Genomic DNA, 23,659 nt, shown 5'->3' with positions numbered 1-23,659 from the left:
TATTGCCAGTTTTTATGCGATTTCTGAAAAATTTAGGGAAGACTCCCATGAGGCAAACCAGAAGATTTTTAATAGCGTTCCAGTTTGAAAATGATTCTAAACTAGTCAAAAAGCCATTTTTGATACATCTGAATTTTTGATACACTAATTAACAACCGTTTTGGGGAGAGGAATATCAATTGCCAATTGGCTCTACACCATAAGGTCAACCGTTTTCGAACTTTCGGACCAAAACGTTTTTTGAACCTTTGGTCGTTCTGAAACTTTGCACTTTTGGGGACACTTAGCCTACTATCACCGAAAGATTTAATACTATTGCAATTTTTGCGTAGCGTACTAGTGCGACACATCAACTAGTTTGTTAGAGAACTCTTTGCAAAATAAAGAAGAATATTCTGAAGATAACTAGCAAGTAGTTTAGGTCCCGGATTGAAGCTGTGAATAACTACGACTGCCAGAGATGACATTTCTAGCACATGCAAAAAAATCGAAGAAATGTTTGTGCAAAATAGTATATCCAGATCTAGGTGTTCCATTTATTAAAAAAAAAAAAGATGTATATTGCTGCCAGTCCATTAGTTCATGTTCCAGCGCTCCAAGCTGTGGCCTCGTAAATCACTGTCATCGTGCCATTTTCTTTCTTATTACACGACGACCCGTTAAGAGTTCGTCGTGAACGATTAATCTGCCGGCAGTCTATTAGCTTATCAAAGACGGCAGTAAATGAAAACACAGCAGAAGATCGGAAACGAACAGCGAAGACGAGCGGATGGTTCAATGCTGGCATTTTTTCGATCTCCACTCTGGTCCAAACAAGCGACAAAAAAAGAGAGGGACGTAGATCGTTGCCTTTGCAAGATACCACTCAGTTGGTTGTAGGCAATTACAAGTATATAACCTATTATATAAGATCTCCAAGAATTGCCCTTCTATGTCCAGCCGCCCTTTACTGGCTGCCTGGTTGTGCAGCGTGGCGTCGCCTTGGTCTCCAACCCTCGCCGAGGTGAGAGACCTGACGTCGAGGGTGAGGGCCTAACTCCACCTATGGCGCACAAGAAGTCTGACGGAACCGCATGCAGCATTAAACAGAACGCGATCGCAAGTGGAAGCTGGAGCAGCATTAGAAAGAACCGCACGAGGCGTGCGTCGCGGCCTCTGTCGTCCGTCGGCAGTTGTGCTGTACGATGAACGTGCCACTGTGCGGAAAACCTGAACCCACCTGGCCGCGCAAAGACGTCAATAACGATCATGACAACGCGGAAGCAGCGGATAGCGCGTCTTACTGTAGTCCACTTCGCACTGGACGAAAATTGTAAGAAGAAGGAAAATCATATTAATACGTTCTGTATGCGTCTGATGGCTGAACTGCGGCATTGACGTATTTTGTTATTGCTTAGACAATACTAGTGGGTGAAGTGCAACTAGTTAGTGATAAAGGGTTTTGAGGTAAAGGCGCTACGCGCTTGCTGTATGCACAATAGAACTTGTGGTCTCTAGTGAGCGCAGATGTATCTATACGTCTGTTTGTATGAAAATGTGTGACGAAGAAGTTGCAAACCCCATAGAAGGATTACGCACCGTCGAGAAAATAGACATTGCTTGGTGCTTACTTGTTGAGACAATTACATGCATTATGAAAATTTTAATAACTTTCACATTTTGAATGTGAAAAAATGTGTTCGATTGTCCGTAATAACGGCCCAACCGCTGTGAAGTCGCCCGTGGAAGAGATGCTACGCTATATCGATTCTCTCCCGGATGATCCGCCAAAAGCGAAAGTAGAAATTCGCACACGAAAGTTTTGGGCGGCAGTTTGGTCGGAATTTCTAGCTACACTTCTACTAATTGTTGTGACCAGCCCATCAACAGGTGAAGTGGATGTTCGACAAAGTTTGGCAGTCGGGGCAAGCGCTGCCCTGCTCACTTACACGCTTCAAGGAGCAGCTTTTAATCCAGCTGTCAGCATCCCGCGATGCCTGGTCGGTCGTTCATCACTTCTTAAATTGTTTGCTAGCGTCCTGGCACAGGCGTTTGGCGCCGTATTAGGTAGCTTGTTAGTCTTCGCTCTTCAAAGCGAAGGAAATCAGCCCTTAATAGAAACGAAACTACATCTTAGCCAGGTATTTGCTGTTGAGTTCCTTGGATCATTTGTAGTGGTCCTCACCGTTCTCACCTCTGATGACGATGTTGAGAGTGGTTTAATGAAGTTCCAAGCGTTTCCGGTCGGACTTGCGTACGGGGCTGCTACACTTTTTTCGGTAAGTATCAATGTAGAACAGAGAAGTTCTAATCACATTGCGTACGTGCAGCATGCATGACGATGCATAACCATTGTTATTTAAACTATTAGAGGCTTATGTCTCGGGTCACTCCACCGGAAGTTAACGGTTCGAGTTTCGTGGTAGGCTTATGGGATCAATGTCGATGCACAAAGTATTTTTCAAAAAGAATATTGTAATTGCTATTGCGTGGAGAAACGTACCGTTAATATGTACTCGGCTTGACACGTTGACTAATCAACACGTGTATCCTGAAGGTCAATTTTATTTTCTATGATGAACGTTTATTCGGCATAGCTTGCAAAAATCTAAAGTACTACCGAAAAAATCGAAGCTCCTAATTTCTGTTTTGACTTCAAGCGCAGGTTCTCACAGTAACTTATTCAAGTGTCTGAGGTCTTCAGAAATAGGAAAACAACGTTGGTGCTAGACTAATCCTAATCCAATAATAAAATTTATTTAGGGTGTGCCTTAATATCTTTGTGACAGAACACGCGTTTTGCTATAGCTCATTAAATTAGGACAACAGTAGGCTTTGATGATATTTATAAGCCATATATAAGCAGCCTATCATAAATTTCGTCTATAAAAGAAAAGAAAACACTTTTTTCTATTTTCTAAACGACAGGGATATTTGTATGCAATCACTTTATCATCCATTTAGGCAGAACGAACAAGGCGTATCATCCAAGAGGAGAGCGATATATTTTTAAATGACCTTTTCGACGTCCATGACGGTTTTTTGACTATCGTTCGGTGAGCGCCTGAACGGTTTTCCTTTTTCACGAAAAACAATATATTCTTGATACCTTATTGGATTGCTATAATGAATTGCGCTTCGTATCTTCCGAATTCAACACAATCGATTTGCAAGAACCGGACTCTAATCCTTGCCTTTGGATCATTTCGAAATCGCCGTGCAACCTGCTCTGAATAGAATATGAATACGAAATGAGCCTTCTCGAAAGGCTAGATCAGATAGCATCTCACGATCACGAAACAAAATTAGTCCTAAAAAATAGCCGCTGTGTTTTCGTACCTATTCATAATTTCCCGTAGTAGGAGAAGTTGAGTCACTCAAGTTCCTCTCTAGATGGGTAGCCTTCAAGAAGTTCAAGTAAAGAACAAATCATCATATTAAATGATAAGCCAGCATTAAGATACAATAGCAATTCATTTACGTGGGGACCAGCGGCGGGAGGATTTAAATTCGAACAAATGCTTTTTCGGAAAACTGTAAGACAACGTCTCAACGATTGTCTAAGTATGTTACCACCTCATCACGAAATCATAATATGTATTACTGTGATTTTACTTTTTTGGACAAGTTTAGCCTTTTACGTACTACAAACTGTTCTTTTTTTTAAATCTAGACTCTTTTGCTTCTGTACGCTGAACATAAACTGATCCGAAACGGATTCTTAACAACCGAACCGTAGACCTAAGCTGTCTCGTGTGACCTACATTGAAATAATTTATCACCACGAAGAATACATATACTAGGAATGCCTTGCAAAGTCTTCCATTCTCTAGGGATGCGGGCGGTATTCCTGTGTGTTGCCCTGAGTACGTCCTGTTTAGATTCATCTTCCCTACTAGGCAGAGAAAGAAGCAAGTCGTTTGCTGTGACAAGCACACTCGATCAAAGTCAGACGGAACCTGAACTTTTACTTATATCATCATGCCTCTAACTATGCTTGCCCTTCATTCCTCTGATATATATGATAATAGCGCACCCTCCTTAGTATACTGTATTGCGCTACGTGTTCACTTCCGTCTATGGAAATATATTCCTTTGAGTTTCTCTGATGAAGAGGAAAGTAGAGATGACGAGGAGGAGAAACGTCGCTACAGCGGTCTCGTTACGGGTGGGTTTGTCGTTAGTCGACAATGTGAAATCTGGGCAACAAAAAAACTGCAAATATTGTACTAACCACTGCCCAGCAGAAAGTGACAAAGCAAAAACGCAGCTCGAAATTTCCATGAGTGGTACTTTTGTGCCATTGAATTGTTTTATTTTAAAAAGAAAGTATATATATATATATAGAGATAGAAAAAGGAAAAATAGCTAAAGTTTAAGAGTGGGATGCTTGGATAGGATCAGGGATGAGGTCAATGATAGTCTGATAGTTTTGTGCAAGTTGGGTTGTTAGAGAATATACTATACAGTAAAATATTATAATGGTCCACCGTGTTAATTGTATTAAGTACAAACAGTATTCATTATTACTTTTCACAGCAATGAGGACAACAATGGCTTACAAAAATAAAAAAAAAAAAAAGTAGTTCGTCGCCAAATTATTTTATAGAGGATAAACTGTCGGTATTTATTTGACATGATACATCTCGAACTGCAAAACCAAAGTCATATACTTGTAGCACTTGATTAGTTTCAATCATTATTAGCTTGCTTGAAAAGAAATGGCAGTTTTCTCATGTACTGAAAACGTAGGCCAAGTTCTAACAACGAATTTATTTATTCACCGACACTCTTTGCGTATCTATCAACCAATTTCTTTATCCCGTGAAGCCCGAAATTTTCAGGTGTAGTGTTAAAGTACTTGGCGGGCAATTTTTTGAGTTTTTTTTTTTATTATTAAATGTACTACTATCAATAAAATTTTCAGTGATTAAAAAAAAATATTAAGTTACCGAAACTGGCGGATGCAAAAAAAAAACCTGCCGGTGAATCTTCTGCTGCGCAGTTTCAACGACCTTTGCCAAGTGTACCTGGTATTATCGTAAAGAAGACTTTGCTTTGCCTATGGGGTTTTTACTGCTTGATACCTTCATTTATTCGCTGTAAATAAGCCATATACGGATTTTGTTGACCATCCCATTTTTCTAAAGCATTACATCTAATGTATAAGATTGTTTCAGTCCCACCAGTCACGAATCATGTTTTTTTTTCTGATGCGTATCTAAATAACAGACATATATCCAGAAGCTTCCCGTTTCCTTTTTTGCCTCCTATCGACGTACGTAGAGATACCACAGCTCATCGTCCATATTAAATCTGCATTGGAAACTGTAATCTGTCCGGATTTGTTGAGAAAATGAGAAGCGCGCGTGCCCTTTACCCAATTTACGAGTCACCCAAGCTCTTGCTTTTGGCAAACTTCTATAGCGAATGATGCAGCCTATCTTCTTAGCCAATTAACGAATTGGTTGCCATCTACCGCATTTACCATCTGCATATGGCCAAGCAGGAAGGCATTTTCTAGGGCCCAGATGTTGGCTTTAAACTTAACGCACTAGCTTTGCGCAGTATTCTCGGTCATAGAGCTTTCGCTAAACAGGCCGCGACTTTTGGACATCTGCAATCATTGTTAACTTCAGCAAGCAACGAAGTACCGAATAGATATGAGCTTTCTGAACCCTAAACTTGAGACAAAGTTCAATTCACAACAATGAAATTACAACGGGGTTATAGAGGTTAAAGAAAAGCTAATTTTTTTTTTATTAGCCTATGGAAGCAAACAGACGGTAGAGAGCTGAATAGAAGAAACGTCTGATGAATCATGTTATTATTTTCAATGTGATGCAAAATTAACTGCTAGGGTGGATCAAAAGTACAATGATAACAGGAAGCCTAAGAAATGCATAGAATTTACCTACCAGAAAATAACTTACGGTAGACACCGACTCGCCATTCTTGTACTGCCTATGGACCCTAGCGGGCTTAGTCGGTACAATTTCTATTAGCAATAGGCAAGAGAATTCACATAAATTCGGTAGAGCCGTAAACTTTCGATAAAAATAGTCTACGGCGGGACGGCTTTACCAGACGGACCTGGTATATGGGACGACCAATAAGAAATACAAACGGTTCGTTTAGATCCTAGTTACCCTGTATGTTTACGGCAGCGAAGTCTCAGCGACTACCAACCTATTAAACGTATTTTTTTTCATGAAATGTGAGATAAAATTTAATACTAATAATGATAGTTCATATAAAAATACAGAGTAAGCGTTTTCTCACCAAACTATCTCTCGATATGGCAAAGTCATTAAGTTGGTGCCAATCGGTCTAATAGGTTTGAATCCAAGGGTTAGGGGCAGTACTTGACATAGGACCGCCCATAGTGTCACACATTGAATAACCCAAATATGAGGCTATACGCCACCTAAGTAACCCCTAGTGGATGCGTGAGGAACGAGATGAATCGCCAGGAAATTATCGTCGCATATTAATGAGAGAAAAACTGGAATTTGAAAAGGGAATACTAGACAGATTCGGGTAACTGGCAAAATGTGTAACTACCCATATCTTAATTTCTCTTTGAATTTCTTTGCAAAACAAAATTGTATTATACAATTTATTGTTTTTAGGTGACTTTAAAATATAGTTTAAGAATTAAAATGTCTGTAATTGCGCTCTTTTGGATACATACATAAAGAGAGGAGCTTAAAGCTATGTGCTATGAGTTCCAGTAATTTTTCCTACAATATGAAAGACTTCCCGGAATAATAACGTGGTATGCTGTATAACCGGAAGTTAGAAAAAGTGAAGCCATTTTTTGGATTCTGCTGGGTTATTTAAATTTATATTTCGATCCCCGTATATTTTGTACACTTTTAATTCGTTTGTAGTTTCTTGTTTTCTGTTTCTATTTTTTTCATAACTATAACATTCATGTACTGAATTGTTAAAAAACACTTTGTTTTTATAGCAAGTTGAAGGGATTTAAGTATGTTTATTAGGCAAAGCTCAAAACTACTTGTTACAAGCTTTAATCCTCGAATCTTGTTCTAATCCTACATGAGCCATAGTCCCAAAATACGGCAGATGTGCAAGCATACATATATATATATATATCGTGTCCATTGTTTTTTTACAAATGCTACATAGTTTGACGTAATTATCGAACGTTTCATTGTCGCGGCCGCAAAAGGACAATAGGAAACTACTTTAGGTGCTGCTGTTGGACTTTGTTTGCTATCCTGTATGATTGATTTTATAATTAAAACTGTTCTTATTCACATCTCTATTCGAAAAAATCAATTGTTTCTACCAGCCACACAACGGCGCATGCTTATAGCCCCTGTCCAGTAAAGCTTTTTCTGCTGCTTTTCCATGTGCACCCCATTGACGTCATGATTATCTGCATTAAGCATTGTGCTTGTCGAGATTGTGCTACCCAGTCCGTTTTTCCTGTTGAATTTCTACAAACCGAGAAAGTCTTGGGGGCAAGAAGCGATTAATTCTACAGCTTTCGAAATTCGTGTCCGTCATCAAACGTTCCGGGCCAGAAAAAGCCCGCCCTTTGATTAAGAGACCCGGTCGACAGGCCTTAGAGGAACAAGCCAGTCAGGGTTCCGAAAGCTGTGCAGCTAATCGATATTAATCTGTTTAAGCTGACTCTTGTGCGTACCCTATTGCAGCATGAAAGCTACCCGTAGTTTTTTTGCCATGGCTGAATGTCTAGTTATAATCTCGACGCATAACAGTTCTTCGGTTCTGGTTCTAAATGGGGCAGCAGCAGCAGCGGTAGCAGCAGCTTCTGTCCCTCCCCGAAAGGAGGACACTCAGCCTTAAGGCCGAATCGGTTTTTTTTCATGTCATCGACAGACGCGCTAGTTGGCATCGCTACGGTCAGGAGTGGAGAGACAAAAATGCTATAACTATTTTCATGACCCATTTAAAAGCTTGAAAGTAGTGGTCCGCTAACGGTTCCGCTTGCAAGGGTTATTGATGACAGAAGGAACGTAATGCTCCGAATCAGGCTGAATGAACGTGGGTCAAGTGGATAAGAGACGACCTCCACAATAACAGCTTTTTAAAATCAGAAATTATTTAATGGACCGCGATTGCTCGTATAAGCTTATAAAACTACCTATATTTGAAAAGAATATATTATCTTACGAAAGAACTTTCACTTAGTTACCTGAATCATAATACTTATTTATGAGAATACATGAATGTTAGTAGCAACCAAAACTTTTCAAGCCAGTATTGAATCGCTATCTCAGCGCATGCTAGAAGGTTCACTTCTGATTAATACTATTATTTTTTTTTAGATAAGTGGCTAAAAGCTGAAGAAGATTTATGTCAAATAAATAATGAGGTTTTATTATAGTCCATAGAAAACATAACACACACTTAACAATTGCGGGTCGGTAAAAAATAGTTGTTTAGCAAGTTGGTTGATTTTGAAGGACACAAAAACCTATTGTCATTGCAGTGTTTTTTAATCAATTTTAAGGTGTAAAAAAAGGCCTACGCAAACAAAGCAGCTAGGTTCAAAAATTAAACGTAAATAGCAGACAATAATCGAGCCGTTCGATACTTCCATTTATGAGTAGATTTTTTTAAACAGTTATTACCTCAAATCCCACCAACTGCACTGGCTTCGCTTTCCCTTTTTTTTTCGATCGATTTCACGAAGTTCATTTCAATATCCCGTTTGTCGAATTCTATCATTATGAGGAACTTGTCGTTAAGGCTACAAAACCTAATTGACACGAACAAGTTTCGCCTACGCAAAGTTGTGATGTTTGAGAGCGTTTTTTGACGCCGTCAACTATTCCTACTGCGTGAACGGGCCCTCGGAAGGACTTGTTTCCACTGAGAAGTCCTGCTGAGGTGGACCTGGCTAGATTGGGATTTTTTCACCAGACTTATGAAATGGCTTAGCCAATACATAATTAGGTGCTTAAAGAAAAGTAAGTAAGTAAGGCAACCAAACTTAAAACCACCAAATGGTACCAGATGGACGAAAAAGTATGAAAAGGCAAGTAAATTTCAGAAAGGACATAGACGAGCCAAATGAATATTTTATGTAGCTGTGTGTTGAGCCGAACAGCTTGCAGCTTTCCATTTCGCATTCTCCTTTAAGCTTTGTTTTTAATTCCTTGCTGCTGCACTCAGGATACTATTTTGCTGCCTTCCCGAAGAAGTGAAGCGGAGACAACAAGAGGAAGCGGGAGATCAGGCCAGTTCAAAAGTCAATCATTGTCTGCAAAGGTGTTGTGCTCGGTACTCTTTGTGGTAGGCAGCTCGAGGCAACTTAATTTTGTCGAGGCGCTGGCCAGTCAGACCATTTTAAAAGCGGCCCGAATGTTCAATTTGCCTTCGATACTCCGATGTTTTACTTACATCACTTGGTCTCTTAGTAGCTTTTAAATACGCAATTTTAGTGCAGCTTTTATTCACAGTCTATTCCCCTGGGGGAGGCGTTATGGTGGCTAGTAGCACGAACCACAAAAGAAGGGTCAGTCATACTTCGCACAGGACGCGAGCAGGCCCCTAGCGGTTTACAGTTATAAGTTACTTCTAATTGAGCTACTCGCGTATGACCCGGAAAAGGCATGACACATAACTGAATTACAAAGTATGCTTTTGCATCAACCTGAGATAATCCATTTGACAATAGTTTCGCATTTGGAAAAAAGGAACCCAATGAGGGGCATATTGAATTTTAAGCCAGTCTGTATTTGCAATTTACCTCAAATATATGCGTATGACTAGCTCCAGTTTCAAAAACTCAAGTTTAGTTTTCATACTAATTCTATTATTAAAAAATAAGCTCTGGCCAAACGCGTATACCCCAGTTCTTGTCGCTGTTTTTAATGATAGCGTTACTTATCTTCGCAGTATGCATACTGGCGATGTGATATTACCATTAATGATAACATGTGGCGTACCACCGCCAAAACTACGCAGACACATATGCATAAAGGCCTACCGATTAAGCTATCCACTGTTGCAGTTTTTCTTTCCCATCTACCACTGCGTTACGTGAATACGTTACCTTCTAGTATAAGCACATAAACCACGATTCGTTTTGAGTTAAGAAACCTGCATCATCTATCTCATCCACAGAGTATTTAGCTGACTGTATATGTACGAAAGACAAGTGAGGAAGTCTCCTCCACATGTCTCTCGAAAGGCAAAGCTTATTTGCTTATGAAACTGTGATCCTTAAATCCCTTCTTAAGGTTTTTCATCTAAGGCCCTGACACGATGCCCGACTACAACGCTTCACCAGATCATTCTCTATTTTGCCCTTCCGTTCTAGCAGCTCTTCCTGTACGATCCCCGATATTACATCATTGCGAATGTCGAGTTGATGCAACCATGTCCATAAACCGGATTGATACGATATACTACGAACTATGAAAAATACGTCTCTTTTGCTAACATCTTTCTATATCTCTTCATTGTTCTTCTGTTTTAAGTACGTTTATGCGCTTTTCCTTTCCCGCCCTTCAAAAGCAATGTAACCCATTCTTATCGAACCCTACACGTTAGAGTGCCGCTTACATTGCCTTCCACCTACAGCTATGTGTTCACATTGATTTCCTGATACGCGTTGGTCAATTTGTACGTGTTAATAGGGTAACCGTCGAAAGAACTTATAGAGAAAAATTGACAAGAGTCATTCGTTATGGTTTGCCTTTGTTTTTAATTTGAGGATTCCAACACAGCTGTACACAGATTAGCGATTCGGAACCAACCTCAGCCCAGTAGCCTGCTCCCTTTCCTCGATTATGTCTAATGGCGCGAAGCGATATAATGCCAGAGAATGCTTGATAGCAGCATTTCACAGCAGCCATAGTATACAGGAGCGTGAATAAAGTTCCATAATGAAAAACCACATCTACTACGTCTCAGCATTGTAAAGGTGGATAATCAGCATCGAATATTGCAGAACACATCGGTGACGTTGGCCACTCGGCCGGTTTGACGATTAGGAACCAACGAGAGCAGAGTCTGAGTGATACAATGCGTATTAGGTATGACTGTCCTCTTTCTTTGCCGAGCATTTATCTATTCTTATCGATATAACCATACGTCCATATGTTTTTATATCCCAGCGTACAGCAAGCATTATCTACGTCCTGCCTGTCCCTTCAAACAGAGAATGCATCGAAATACGTCTTGTTATCTAATGCTCCGTGTTCAACAAGCATTAGAAAACTCCTGACACAGAAATTATAACGATAATTCCAAATAAAAATGTTTGCAATCGTTAATAAAAGGGCCGATGTGATGTTTTTAAATAAGAACCAAGCGCTTTTGTAATCTTTTTTAATGTAGACACCTGCCCCCATACTAAAATGTGACAACTTTGATACATCTATACGAAACAAGTATTATATGGTGTTAAATGCTTGGATGCTGTATCTAGCGATCGTACTTACTCGATTTGGTACTGAATTGACTCTGTACCAAGCACCCGTTAACTAATGATAGCCAAGCAATACCCCGTTCAACCGATATTTTTGCCGAGTTTGTGCTAGCTGAGAGCTAGCTTTTGGGGTTGGGGTTATATATTATGGATGGCAGCCCGGGTGTGCGGCATGACATGAACATAAAAATGATGAAAATAGCTGAAAAATAAGTAGCATTGGTGGCAGGTGCTTGAGATTTACTTTGTGTGCGCGCAGAGCGTGCTAAATCGTATCTTTCCGTTGTTCCTTATTGGTATTGTACGAACGTTAGTAGACTCTGTTCAGTGAGATTTGACGATTACAGGGTCTCCTAAGCAAACCGCTGCATCGATAATGCTTCACCCGTGAGGGTATTTTTAGGTAATAAAAGCTGTGGGCAAAAGGCCGGACGCTGACAGAACATGTAAAGCATGTACCAGCATAGAAATGTTAAGAACGTTCTGCAGAGCGTTAATTGATTTCGCAGGAAGGACATTCGACTAGAGCACTTATTTTATGTTCGTAGTAAAAGAACATACAAGGATCGGCATTGAAAGAAGGATGGTTTCCGATTTGCTTTAAACTCGCCATACGATAGATTATACTGTCGAGAAAGGAAGCTCATGAGGCTTTCGAACCACAGAAAGCACCACGCAGGTCCCTAGAGGAAATCTAGACAATAGGCCTGTACTATATCATAGCCGATTAGTGATCAGCCGGCTTTCCAACGCATTTTCATACCGTACAAACACCGAAAGGATAGAAAGTATCGTTCTAATACAAAATAAAAAAGCTCAGTTTGACAATGAAGTGCTTAAAGTTTCCTACTGTCTGGACCGTCAAGGTTCCTTGTTCGCCAGCTGGTGGCCCATCTGGCGAGAGAGAGAAAATTATGGTTGGTTGGATGCCAAGCGAAACCAACGAATTGTGAGGTTCGGATGGCTATCGAAATGGGGTGATAAGGAATAACAGGAGAAAAGGAGGGTAATAATTGCCTTCCATTTAGGGACGCAGTGTACGGACAAACTTAGGTTTGCCCAGATAACGACATCCGCCAAACAAACGGCCTTTCGATATGGTATCAGGTACAATACGTACGTCCTTGCCGTCGAAGGACTGAGGACAATAGGAACTCTGGCTTTAGTGGCTGCAGCTGCTATAGTTACACAACGTTAACTAGGGTTCACACTTTCATGGAAATACCTATATATAAGAGACAATATGCTTAGATGAAACTTACACATTAAAATCTTAGAAAAAATATGAAGTAGTAAAGATAACAGACGAATGAAAGAAGATCCTTGAAGAAAAAGCTAAACAGCATGTGAGTACAGGAAATAATATATGCAGGAGAGTTGCTAGCTAGTAGCATAAGTGAAAATATATTGAAAATGATAACGCAATAAAGTGCCTCAGCTCTCTTTCGTTTTTCCTATATAAAAACGTTCCTGGAAGTCATTTCTTCCATAACGGTTGTCATACGTAATAATTACGAAAGTAAACATATATTCTCTAACACCGTCGTCGGATCTTGTTTTTGCCTAACATAAGCGGTTGGCCGAAATGGTACCTTGAAACTAAACAACGTTTGTATCTTAGATCATTACCGAACGATCATTTATTGCAGCATCTAACGAACCCGCTGCTGCCCGTCTTTGGACAGCAAAAAAAAAGTACTAACAGCGTTTACACTGTCCATTTGAATTTACCTGGTCAACCTCGTGTCGACTGTCATATAGAAACCATTCACATTGGTCGACTTCCTGTCATTGTCCCTCATCCGGCGGAAGGCTCCGTTCAATTAATTCCTGCTACGTGACCATGCGTCTCTGTCTGTTCAGGAATGTACATGGAATGAACTGAACTTGCTCCGGTCTGCTGCGGCAAACGTAACGCTTATTTCTTCCCAGCTGGCGAAGGAGCCCCGATGGAGTCCGACGGCTCTGCCAGGTTTGGGCAACGCGACAGCCGATCTCGGCCGAAGTCGTGACCTTATTACTAACGAGGTTCAGACTGTGCTGTGCTCCATATATGTACATGTAGCATTTCGACCTACTGTTGTTGGCGGCACACTGCATTCACAGACGAGTCAAAGGCATTTATTCGTTGCGAAACCTTTTCAATATGCGATACCTGAACACCTTCTTCTGCGGGTCGCTTTAATTGACATGACTTACCTAATTTTCTAGTGTATATAAGGCTAATTTTTTCGTCTGTACTGCTTGAGAAGCATAAAGTGCTCGTTTATATTTGAGGGTCAAAAACGGGTAACAATGTATAATCGCAAAATGCCCCTACGAAAATGTCCCTCACATTGGAAGCTTACATCGTTCGTATTCAATGGCTATATAATGTCGTATAATGCTGATAAGAATCAAATAAATTTGTTTTGAAAATTCCACTTATTTATGCGATACCGAATTTTTACTGTTCATTTTACTACAAAGCGGCCTGCGTATCGTATACTACAATTACCATACTATGTCTATTATTTTATTTTGACAAAAGACAGAGCTTTATGTTGAATTAGTAATATGTTTTTGTAGGACACTGACAAAATGGCTAATGACCACTGAACGCCGTGAATAATTATTTTTAAAAATCCTTTCGTTCCGGCGTAGAGAAAAATATATGGAGCAGAGACGCGTCTGGCTCTGTGGACTTTGTATTCAAAAGAATTAGTACAAATTACTACTTTTAAAATGCCTGTATGCTAGTTCATAGTGCTTTTCCCATATGTGCCTTGTAATGTCCTAGAAGAGGACAGCACTATTATGGTACACATGGATGTAAGTCTTAAGGGTAAACTGTGAACGATCTTCAAACGGGTGGATAGAGCTGCGAATCGCATTATGCGGCTCTTAGAAGATCAAGCAAACAAGGTTTCATATCTTTTATCCAACGCAAAAGTAAGAAAAAAAATTTATGATCCGAGCTCATTGTATCGGTCGCGATTTACCGTGTTTACTGTTTAGCAGGTACAGATAAATGTGTCGCGCAAATGGTAGTGCTTCAACTGGTTATCACTAGACCATACGTACAAATACGTTTTATCACGCGAGCACACAATAGTTTTTCGTCGGAGACCAAAAATGGTAGCCTAAGTTTCGTTATTCAACATTAAATAGATGCTTCCCCATTCATTGCTCACATTGGTCTTCATATTTAACAAGTCGGTATGCTTACCGTCAACACCAAGTGTGCCTGGACTGCATACATGTATATATATATATACACACATACATATAACTTTATTTTTTCAGGTTGTACAGCACGTATAGTTGGTGACACTTGAAGAAGTGACTCTCAGGTCTCCTTCAACATATATATTCATACTCTCATAATCCTACACGTTCAGTAAAAGAAACACGAAAGCCAACACTGCTCCTGAAGGTTAAAATGTTGTCATTCGGAATTCGGCCCACGTACAGGACGTCGAAGGAAGCCCCTAGAAACGTATCACAGAACACACAAGACGACGTGGTCTGACACCTCTGCCTTTGGCTTGTCCTGTCTGTCATAGTACGTGCCAGGGCCTTTGCTTTGCGGCTCGCGACGTATGCCTGAACCTAAAGGGTATTTTTTTTTTGAGTTGCCTGGCGAACCGAAATATCGTTCCTAGACAAGAATCGTCGACTCACAGTAGATTAATATAAGAGTGACCGTAAACCCTTTTGTACAAAAGTCGTAGTTTTGCCAACAAACGAGAGTTTAGCCGGCCTTGTTCATACTTAGTATTCACCGTTGTGAAGTAACCAGAAGCAACCAGCAACCAGAAGTCGTTGAAGAACACTATATGATTTTCAATTTCATTTACCAGTTCTGCGGATAATTTGACTCTTCCTCTCAAGGCCCTACCTGGTTGGCGTTTGACAGTGTGTATGATAGACGTTATAGGAGTTTGGGCATGGGAAACTTGCGAATTACCAGTGCTGAGAATAAACGGACGCAACGAATAGAAAAGGAAAATAGGGGCAACGCATAGCATTGCAGAACACCTGCTGAGAACGCAGTTAGCGTGAAGAAAAGCCCGCAGAAGAAATTCGCTTCAGCATTCGCTATCTTGTCTCGTACTTATCCCTGTCTTTTTCGACCCGATCCTTCGGGTTCGTAATATGGTGCATATCGCTCGCTCAGGTACAAAGACAATTCAGCTTACACCGTAACACGCCGAAGACACAATCGTTATGTTGTAAATCTGGTAGCCTGCGAAGAAGAAGGCTAATGTCCACTATTCCGCCACTGCCAATTTGTGGCTTCCAGACCCATTGCAACTTACCCGGCCAATGGTGCTACCTTAGAACGGTATGCCGAGAACAGGAAGTCTGCCAACTCTTTTTCTATATTAGTAGATTCGAACGGTTGAGTCGAATTTATATACTTCTCTTGGAGCAAATGGCGTGGCCCATTCTTTCAGTAGTTCGTCCGTCACATAGACAGAAGCTGTCTCCTCGTACCGCTCAGTCGCCTGTCCGTCGGTATACATATGTCTGTGGGTGTTTGCGAGATACATCAATAAGCGAGCTTCGTCCGTTATTAGCGGTACGATCGACAGGGCTAAATGTATGCTTACGCGGATGAAGCGCCACTGATGACCGACAAGATTACTAGTGGAGGTTGACGCGTATCATACACTTATGTACATGTAAGCACCCTCACACATCTCTAGGTACGTTGTTCGGAATTAGGATTGAAAAGAAGACTATGCAGCAGTAGCAGCAATATCCAAGATCTTCACAAGCCTGTACGATAAAAAATCTAAAACGCAATGGGCTGAAGTGTGTAACGGACGCTAGATGGATAATAGTACCATTCCAAGACTAATGTGCTGGAAACCCATTTGCTTTTGGCATTTGTATTGTAGTGTCCGCCAGTAGAACTATTTCAGGTGCTGACAAATGATAATGAGTCCGCTGACGACAAGAAGATTCGTACGAAGCTAATCCGTGCACGGCTGTAATGAACGTTCTTTATCGAAAAGCGAACTAATGGACTGAAAAAGCACACACGGATTTTGTATCGTATCTGCTCGTGGGTCAACGGTGAAATTGTTCGGTCCAATGAATAAATCTGTCAAATTTCCCCACCATTGAATATTTTAAGTTTCTAGAACTCATGTGAATAGATATTAGCTGAGCAGTGCGTAGCAATGGCTCAACGTTTGTGCGGCAGTGCCCTATAAACTAACAAGAGTTTCATTAAGCTACAAGCCCTAGTTAAAGGTGCACACGGTTAACTGCCAGAATGTGACCTGCATTGAATGAAAGACAAAAAGAAGGAATCTGAATCTTTCGCTGGGGATAAGACAACGAGAGTAACAAGTTCAAGTTTACGAAGAACCGAAAAAACGAGTACGAGTAAGAAAAAACAAGATTCCTAAGAAGCACATTAATAAAATCCATGAAGAACGAGACCAAACGACAAACAATGGAAAACTATAGTTTCGGTTCTCACCCCTGTATAGCCGCCGTAGCAGGTTTGGGCGTGGTAAGAACTTGGCATTCTAGAACCGCAGAGATAAAACTTACCTCTTGCAGTGTTATAGCAAGGCCGATAAGCTGAAGTAGTTAGAAGCAGACGCACAGAAATTATACATAAAAGGCGTCCTACCTAGAGTCAAACTTGATCCCTCTTTCTGGGCTGGTCCTTGATCTAATTTTCGAATTTGCCTGAGGTCAACCACTTCGGTTCCTTTTATTCGTCTGTTGTGCTTCCCCCTTTTACCAACAGCTCATTCGTGAAGTTGTATTGTTACTTCCGATTTCTTCTTGATACCTTTGACCGCAGTCGACCCGTGGCCTTTGCGTCCAACAATGCTCTTGACTCATTTTGTCCTTCTCCCGTGCCGGTTCTCCTGTCCCGCCATTTCTGTGGATGACGACCTCTCGGCCCATTGCCGCCGTGCCTCGTACTACCTAGACTTTTGTTCCAGAGGCGTTCCAAAGTCGCTCGAAGGAAAGCCGTAAAAGAAAGGCACACAAATGGTATCAGCGTGAAAACAGCGCAGAAAGCCTGCGGAGGACGCCAGCAGGAGCAGGCCTATCAGCATTCTGTACCATGTAGCGTTTCGTTTAAATTTTACACCCGCTTATATTCTTACGAACTGCCATACGGACGCAAACTTATAGCTAGATGTTTTCCTATAGCACTAGCAGCAGTTTCAAAGCAGGCCCGTATACATCGCATCATACTAATGCGAGGCAACACAGGGACTTGTTTTTGGCTCAGTTGGGGGTTTGCTGGTATTCTCAGCGGAACCCCTTTCACGTCCTTCTGGTTGGTTGAAGCAATGAAAGTAGCACTGTGGCGTGAAAACTCAATTTCGGTACCACAGAAGCCCGTTCATTGCCTTTTACGCATTACCTACAGACTTTCACTCCTTTGAGGAAATTTCTCCTACCCGCATAACTCGACCCTGCAAAGGAACTTCAATTCAGCGAGTAATTGTTGCGTGGTCAGACAAGAAAGTCAATGCAGCTAGTGGCTAGCGTAGCTAACATAATGCTTTTGGATCAAATTTGCCTGGGCCGAAGTCATAAAGCCTACAGAAGCGTGAAGCATAACCTATTTATATCTTAACGAAAGGTGTGAGATCAAGATGACAGAAAGGTCGTACTGTCAGCAGGGTGCCACCCACCATGGACTCAGCCGTTCTCACAAACTGTGCAAATTTAGGCGATAACCTTAGACAAGCAAATGTTAACCCCAAAACAATACAGCTACCCCTATCTATAACAAGACGAGTGCATATAACAGTCATCTTTTAGTTAAGAAGTCTTCAATATTTTTTTTATTTTGCGTTGCCGATGAAAAGAAGATACGCACGTAAGAATCATGTTAAAAATCCACGCCTACTGATACAGAAATGTTCATGGACTTTAGTTGCCTTACCACCCCCGACGTGTTCCCTTGTTATGCATCACTAGATCAGCATTATGACTTAGCGCAGCCTTCACGGTCCCTTTTGAGTCGCTTCTAAAGGGACGTCTGATTCTGACACCGGGATAACGAAAGGGTATACTTCAAACCTTAATCGAGGGGACTGTTTATGTTAAAAATTTAGGATATTCTCAACGATGGAGAATCAGTACTCTAGCTCTAACAACCTAATGTATTTACATGAAGCACCTATATTCTATATAGCATTTGTCGCGTAATCATGCGTGTTAATGGAAGGACGTACTTGCAAAACTTAATAAGAAATAAGTAAATAGAACCGAATCAGGGCGTGTAATTTGCATCAGGTCTACCATTCTTCTATAGTTAGCTCTAAACTGTCCTTTCTATTCTACGTTTCAGTTTTCGCACACTGGCGTGGGATTGAACCCTGTAAGAGCTTTAGGGCAGGTTTTAGTAGCGAGAAACTGGACCAATCATTGGGTAAGTACCGACGATCGACATTCAAATTGAGAGAGCGGTGCATTTGATGGGATGAGAGCATCAGTAACGTGCAAACTCATTACTTATCTACCATTGTCACAGCTTCCAATATTCATAGACTTCATTAGATTTGGCTTCCGGTCTATCTTAATCTTATGGCGTTGCTGACTATTTCGAGCAGATGCACAGTTCAAAAACATACACTCAAGGCACGACGTTGCATTCTACGCACGGCAAACCCATTGACACTATCGTCAAACTGGAAACTGTTTTAATGTTATTGTACGGTAAGCTTTCGATTGGCACGATATTAGCAGGAAGGGTGTTTTGTTTCTCTATCCATAGGGATGCTAAAACCTCAATGGAACTTTTCGAGAGGAATCTTAAGTAACGCGACTGGGCTATATTCATTGCTGACATGGCCAATAAATGCCTTGCTACTAGGATCATTCCCCGCTTCAATGGTAAATGGCTTATACGCGGAGGTGAGTGGAGCTGCGTAGCCAGTGAATCTGCAAAGGCCAAAAGATAGCCATTACAACACAACATGCGTAATTTCCTGAAATTTATCTTTGAGATTCTTAATCTTCGTTAATCTTGCGTTTTTCCTATTTCTAGTTTTCCTAGTCCTACTTTTATACTAGCTCTCCCAAATGGCCTTTGAAGGCAGGATTTTTTGCGAAGGCCATGAAGTACAATACACACACTAAATTCTAATGGTCCAAGAAATGCTGCTTTGCAGGTTAATTGTACAATGTCGATTATACTAAAGCTCTCATACAGCAAAAACTTGCCGTTTGTTCTAAAATCTCATTCAGTACCCTCAGTAATTCAATAAAAATTTCAATTTTTTTGCTCTTCGGAGAAACTGAATTAAGTGTTAACCTCGTTTATAGAATCTAGTTGAATGATCCTTATTTCCTTTTTAGAAGCAGTGTGGCGTATGACTTAAATAGAATTAAGTCAACTAATAGCGCCCATAACCTACAAAATATGTATCCAACGAATTTGTTGAAATCTAGATTCATCTAATAGAATTACTTAATAACAAGGTTACCACCTCTACTGTAAACTAGTACGCCGGAAAAGTTCGGATACTTGGACGTCCCTGCTCAACGTCAGTAGGAGTCTGTGTCAGGCCGCATAATCCTTTGCGAGAGCCAACTACGATGGTACGAACGGCGAGGGTCGGGAGAAATAAGGTGCCTAATTAGCCAGGACGAATAGCTATGGATGCAGGGCTTCCACTAGACGGCCACTCATGGGCTGCTGGAGCCAGAACATTCAGTTGTCCAGAAGTGAGGCCGCAACTATGTGTAAGTTGGTAGAACGCAACAATCCCTAGATGGCTGTCAGAGAATAAGAGTTGTTTCGTCGGCAGAAGAAACATGCCGTGGGACAAGTTGCTACCCTCACCACCTACATACCGTACTATGTAATGATCATGAGATAGTGTGGGTCGCGATGTCTGTGCTCAATTCAACCCACGTCAGCATATGTGCTTGTATCAGCCGAGGCCGTGCAGGATAGGTCGGAGCGTTAGTACAATAATAACAAGCTGCACAAATTTCCTCCTCTCCGTGGGGAGCCAATTACCATTCGCATGCTATCCAATAGGCGGATGGCCCGAGAGGCTATCCACAAGGAATCGGCCCACTGGATGGCTCGACCCTGCTTCCGAGGCTATGATTTCGTAGAAGATCACTTCATAGCCACTGTCGACTCTTCCTTTTTTGGTAAGGCACGGACACGGATTGAAAGTAGCTGTTTTAATCAACTAACCTTGTCGGACGATTTGTAATGGTTGTTACGGTTGAGAAAAGATCAGATGCAAACGCAAAGATCGGATTATATACGGTTAGAAGCGTGGTACGATGCAAAAACACGCATTTACGCAGTGCCGACTATATTTCACAAGCTATACACAATTGACGTATAATTAACAAGTTGATTTGCGACTGAGCTTGATCATTTTTTGTCCTGCTGACTTGAAAGCTAGCAAAAATGGGCCTGCTGAATGATCAATGGTTGTAAGGTTTATGTGAAAATAAGAACCGAGTAAACAGTTCTTTTGAGGCATTGTTTCATTCGGAAGTATGATACGTATCTTTTCATCGAGCACACATGTGAGACCCAAGTTGAAAAAATCGAAACGTAAAATGTAGACGCTAATTTTTATGGACAGGTGCCATAAATCCTGACCATTAAATGTCACACTGATAATTAAATGAACCTGTAGCCTAGTTTTCCACAAGTTATACACGTTAGTGTAAAGAATAAGCCGTTCATTAGAACAAACTATAATACAAAACAATGTATGCAGAGACAGAACTAGTTCCATACTTAATTCATTTAATTTGTAAGCGTTCAAAATAGGAGCTAACTGGTTGGTTTGATAGAGTTGAATTACAGCTTTTTCTGATTCACAACTGAATTGTAGCTGAGAAAATTTGGGAAAAACAAATTTATCCTCTAAGCCTGCACTACATGCCCCGTATAGCATGTTTTCCCTCAAGGGATTAAAGACGCGTACCTGAAAGTGGTATTACGTCATTTTGAAAAAGTGAGATACTGTTTAGTTGCGGGTACCATGGTCCGACCAAGGTATTTTATAATATTATTAATTAATATATTGGAATATATTGGAAGTTGATTAAAAACAGACGGATACAATTAGCATAAATGTTTACTGTAGACCCAGCGACTCTTAGCACGGAAATGAATGTAAATTGAAATGATCTCCGTTGAGAATTGAAATGTCTCATCATTGTTTCCTGCAGGTGTACTGGATTGGGCCTTTGCTTGGTGGACTCATCGGAGGTTTTACGTATGATTACGCCCGGTCTTCTAGAAAGGACGTACAGGAACAAGCCGAAAGGACGTCGCGCCAGCGAGAGTTGGACCGCGAGAGAGGACTTCGACGAGGTCTGAGTGCCCTCTCGCAGGATACAGAAATGACGAACTCCTTAAATACCAATGATTGCCGAGTTTAAGGAGAGAGTTAGGGGAATATATAATGTTATCCGTTATAAATGCCGTGTTATCGTAGCCATCTTAAATTATTGATACACATTGACTACCGATTTCGTCTGGCCATTTTGTGGAGCTTTTTAAAATGTGCTATATCCAAGAAGACGTTATCTAGACGTTATCTATCTAAGGTTCTTGCCCAATTCTGTTATGCTAGCCAACTTATACAGTATTTCGGCACTGTTTAATATAATGATCGAGGAAAGCAACTACAGGTATGAATCAAGACACGTATTGTCAAGGGAAAATAGGTTCTAGATTATCAAATGGAAAGCCGAGTTTTCTAGTATATGTGAAATATACATGTAGGGAAGAAAAGAAGACGCAGAAAGAAGATATCTTGTATTTTAAGCTGACATACTTACTTTCAAGTACATAATTTTAAGTAAATGAAGCTATCGGCACAAGCACTTGTTGAATTTATTAGCTGACTCATCGAAACGATTTTCGGCACCCATTAAACGAAAGATATAAAGAGAACTGTTGATCCTTGTAGAGAAAGCAGTCTCCAGCGTACTTCTAACGCTGTGGCTACACACATGGGGTCCTTCCGTACTACTACCATTAATGGTTGTATGAGTATAACTGCTCGAATCTGTTATTTATTATTGTCATTACTAATGCTATTATCGCTCCGTTGTACATAAAATGACCAAAGAAAAATACGGTTTTACAAACAGACGTATACTTTAACGGAGAAGAACCTGATCGCATGACGTATTGATACCGGAGAATGCTCGATATTTTTCCTTTCATTAAGCTTCAAGGCTTCAACTGCATCTGAACTCATTTACCATAGTCATTTCTATTCTATATCGATATATATACTATATAAGTATATAGAAATGACTGTGCTGACCTTCAGCATACAAAAGAGCATTATAAGAAGTTGCATCTGGTGAAGTACTGCAATATTCCAACTTTTACTAAATGTATACATATATGTCAGGATTATAATCAGAATATTTGCCATGTAAATAAACATTAGTAGTTTCTACTTACTACAGTGTCGTTCCTTATCATATTAGGCAATAGTAATAACTAATAGGCTAAATTCAGATGCAGATCGTTGATTCATCTTTATCTAATTTTTGCATTATTTGTTTTGTTTCTTATTAAATTTTTGTCCTATGACAACTGAAGCATGTCGTCATCAAATGATATAAGACAATTTGCGGGAGACAAAACTTCTCGCGAGATATGCCACTACCCCTGCAGGCGGACGATACGACTATTGTGATACTGTGTAAAATGGAGCATATCCAGAGATATCGTAGAGCCTAATCTACCAATAATGTGAATAAATCACTTAACTGGCCTGTAACACGACCACATGCTAATTAGAGTTTGATACAGGATCACTCTGTGTAAGGCCCTTATTAATGTTTCTGAATTACCTTCCATGAAGCAACTTAATTTTTAGGCATACTAGATAAAGTACCGCTATGTGGTACGCATTGAACGGGCTATTTATGGTGTTTCTACTTAGCCTTCTTTTTTCAACTGACTAGGTTCATTTTAACCCGTAAACGTCTGAAAGCGCTAAAGAACTGCTACAGAAACTGTTCAATGGCCACAGAGCAGCTTAATATGCCTTTTTCCATGGTAACAAACACCAATTCAGTTATCTAGCTAACTTTAATGCAGCCAAGTTATAAACTACTTGTAAAAATTAAAATACACTGGTAGAAATTCATTTCAGGTTTATAATAATCATATTGTTCAAGCTCACATACAAATACCACAAAGGCACGACCAGCGAGGGACCCGGTAGCTTAAAAAGTATGAAACCAAATTCTATTACGAAATTAAAT

At 40.5% G+C, this 23,659-nt stretch overlaps 1 protein-coding gene across 2 annotated transcripts; it reads left to right on the top strand.

Moving 5' to 3' along the window:
• The first annotated feature begins 1,093 nt into the window (after positions 1–1,093).
• Positions 1,094–22,846, top strand: LOC111263402 (lens fiber major intrinsic protein). 2 transcript variants are annotated; one of them, XR_002682207.2, is made up of 4 exons: positions 1,094–2,258; positions 18,735–18,815; positions 19,892–20,551; positions 21,596–21,685. XR_002682207.2 is itself a non-coding variant. In XM_022838439.2 (3 exons), the coding sequence occupies exons 1-3, from the start codon at positions 1,674–1,676 to the stop codon at positions 21,806–21,808; spliced, it is 879 nt and encodes a 292-aa protein (XP_022694174.1). In that variant the 5' UTR covers positions 1,094–1,673; the 3' UTR covers positions 21,809–22,846. The 2 variants fall into 2 exon arrangements, 1 of the variants encoding a protein (XP_022694174.1); XM_022838439.2 differs by lacking the exon at positions 19,892–20,551 and having other exon boundaries at positions 21,596–22,846.
• The last annotated feature ends 813 nt before the right edge of the window (positions 22,847–23,659 follow it).

The sequence above is a fragment of the Varroa jacobsoni genome, unplaced genomic scaffold (assembly GCF_002532875.2).
Source record: "Varroa jacobsoni isolate VJ856 unplaced genomic scaffold, vjacob_1.0 scaffold_78, whole genome shotgun sequence".
NCBI classification, from domain to species: Eukaryota; Metazoa; Arthropoda; class Arachnida; order Mesostigmata; family Varroidae; genus Varroa; species Varroa jacobsoni.
This window is presented reverse-complemented; position numbering and strand designations above follow the sequence as displayed.